Source organism: Telopea speciosissima, chromosome 8 (genome assembly GCF_018873765.1).
Source record: "Telopea speciosissima isolate NSW1024214 ecotype Mountain lineage chromosome 8, Tspe_v1, whole genome shotgun sequence".
In the NCBI taxonomy this organism is placed as follows: Eukaryota; Viridiplantae; Streptophyta; class Magnoliopsida; order Proteales; family Proteaceae; genus Telopea; species Telopea speciosissima.
Genome location: NC_057923.1, coordinates 37,253,719 through 37,255,805, shown reverse-complemented (window position 1 = coordinate 37,255,805; position 2,087 = coordinate 37,253,719). Strand labels below are relative to the sequence as shown.

The 2,087-nt window shown below is 50.6% G+C and overlaps 1 protein-coding gene across 1 annotated transcript; it reads left to right on the top strand.

Moving 5' to 3' along the window:
• Positions 1-253: 253 nt before the first annotated feature.
• Positions 254-1,027, top strand: LOC122672273. Its single transcript, XM_043869772.1, has one exon. The coding sequence runs from the start codon at positions 254-256 to the stop codon at positions 1,025-1,027; it is 774 nt and encodes a 257-aa protein (XP_043725707.1).
• Positions 1,028-2,087: the final 1,060 nt, after the last annotated feature.

Here is a 2,087-nt window from a genome sequence, read left to right as displayed (position 1 = left end):
TCGGCGCCATGGGTATTACTGGCCAGCTATGATGGCAGATTGTGTCAAGTATGCTAAGGGATGTTGGGCATGTCTGACCCATGGGCTAGTGTAGCGGTTACCGGCGACGGAGTTCAATCCAGTGCTCAAGCCATGGCCATTTAGGGGGTGGGCCATGGACCTCATAGGGAAGATTACCCTGCTAGCGATGTGGGGGCATTGCTTTATTTTCGTGGCCACGGATTATTTTACCAAGTAGATTGAGGCCGTGCCAATGAAGGGAGTCCGTCAGACCGAAGTCATCCAGTTCCTCAAGCGTCACATCATTCACAGGTTTGGGCTTCCAGAGACTATTACGTGCGACAATGGAAGTGTTTTCGTTGGGGATGAGGTGGTGGCATTTGCAGCTGAGTTAGGAATAACGTTCACCCATTCCACCCCATACTACGTTCAAGGCAACGATCAGGCCAAAGTAAGTAACAAGATTCTCAAGGGGTGTTTAGCGAAGGTTGTGGATGACATCCCACGAAGATGGGTAGACATGCTTTCTGAGGTATTGTGGGCGTTTAGGACGACACAACGGACCAGCACGGCCACTATGCTCTTTGCGTTGACGTATGGCCATGATGTAGTGTTACCCATTGAAGTTAGCATAAGATTAGCATGGGTGGCATTCCAGCAGGGACTAAAGCCAACAACCTACAGCGAGGCCATGATGGTTGAGCTAGATGACCTGGAAGAAGAGCGCTTGGCCGTGCTGTATAGGATGCAGGTTCAGAAGAGGAAGGTTACAGCCATCTACAATAAAAGGATATGCCCAAAGAACTTCCATGAAGGGGACATCATCCTGAAGCCCATACTCTCAGTTGGAGCGAAGGACCCCAGACTGGACAAATGGTCCCCAACATGGGAAGGGCCCTTTACGATCTGTCAGGTGCTCCGAGGTGGGGCCTATAGGCTGCATGACTTGGAAGGAGGAATCCAGATCAGGCCTATCAACGGCAAGTTCCTTAAGGCTTTTCATCCCACGATCTGGGATTTGGGGTGAACAAGACAAGAGTATCACATCGTGGGAGCGAGGCCGCGAATTAAAGAAAAAGTAGGCTTTACTCCTAAGGAAGTCCAAACACGGCCTGAGTAGGCCGAACATGACAAAAGTAGAAAATAAACCAGGTATCACTGTTCTTCCAACAAAGGGGGGGGGGAAGGCACGTAGGCCTACTTGAGAAAGTCTTACGGGGTAGATCCTTAAAGTTCATTCCACTTCTTTTCCATCACTGATAGGCGCTCATTGGCTATGGCTAAGCTGGCTTCGCGGCTTGGCCTCAATGCTTTCAACTGCTTGACTTGGGCTTTGGCAGAGGTGGCCTTTGCGAACACGGCCTGGGAGCCAAGAAGCTTCTATTTAACCTCATGGTCTAAGGCAGCCCTGTCAGACCATAGAGTCACAATCTGGGCTTCCAAGCCTGCAATATCTTGGTCCATTTGGGCCAGCCGGTCCTGTCCTTCTTTCACCTCGTCCACAGTCTTCTTGAGATCATCCTGCAGTTTCTACAAGTTCTCGTCCATGGCATCACTCTCCTTGAAAAGGGCCTCATATTTTTGGGCATTCTGGAGGGCAAGGGCGGCCGAGGTGGTCATATCAAACATGAAAGCAACGGCCCAGTCTAACCACTCTTTGACCGGGACGGGGAGATCTGGCAGCGACAATAACATGTGAAGTGCTTTGACAATAGAAGTCAGGTTACCAGTGCCCGCGGCCTCACGAAAGGGTGATTACAGGAAAGAGTGCAGGAGTACTTTTACCTTAGTCACCTGGGTAGAAATGAGTTCAGGACTTGGGACGTCACCAGTCTCTTTTTCATCAACAGAGGAACTCAAGCCATCTAGAAGAGTTTCCAGGCTCGCAACCTGAAAAGAAGGATGTGTCAGCAATGGCGAGACGAGGAGGCAAGCATTAGGGCTAAGGCACACGTACCGTGGGGGTCACTGTAGGGATGACATGGCTCAAAGGAGATGGAGGAGCCAATTCATGGACTGGGGTCTTGGACCCCTAGGCTCGGCCACATCATAGGTATCAAGCGCATTAGCATTGGTCTCTTCTTCTT

Bases quoted from the DNA above. Each gene is read 5' to 3' on its own strand.
- LOC122672273 (XM_043869772.1), top strand. From the start codon at position 254: ATGAAGGGAGTCCGTCAGACCGAAGTCATCCAGTTCCTCAAGCGTCAC.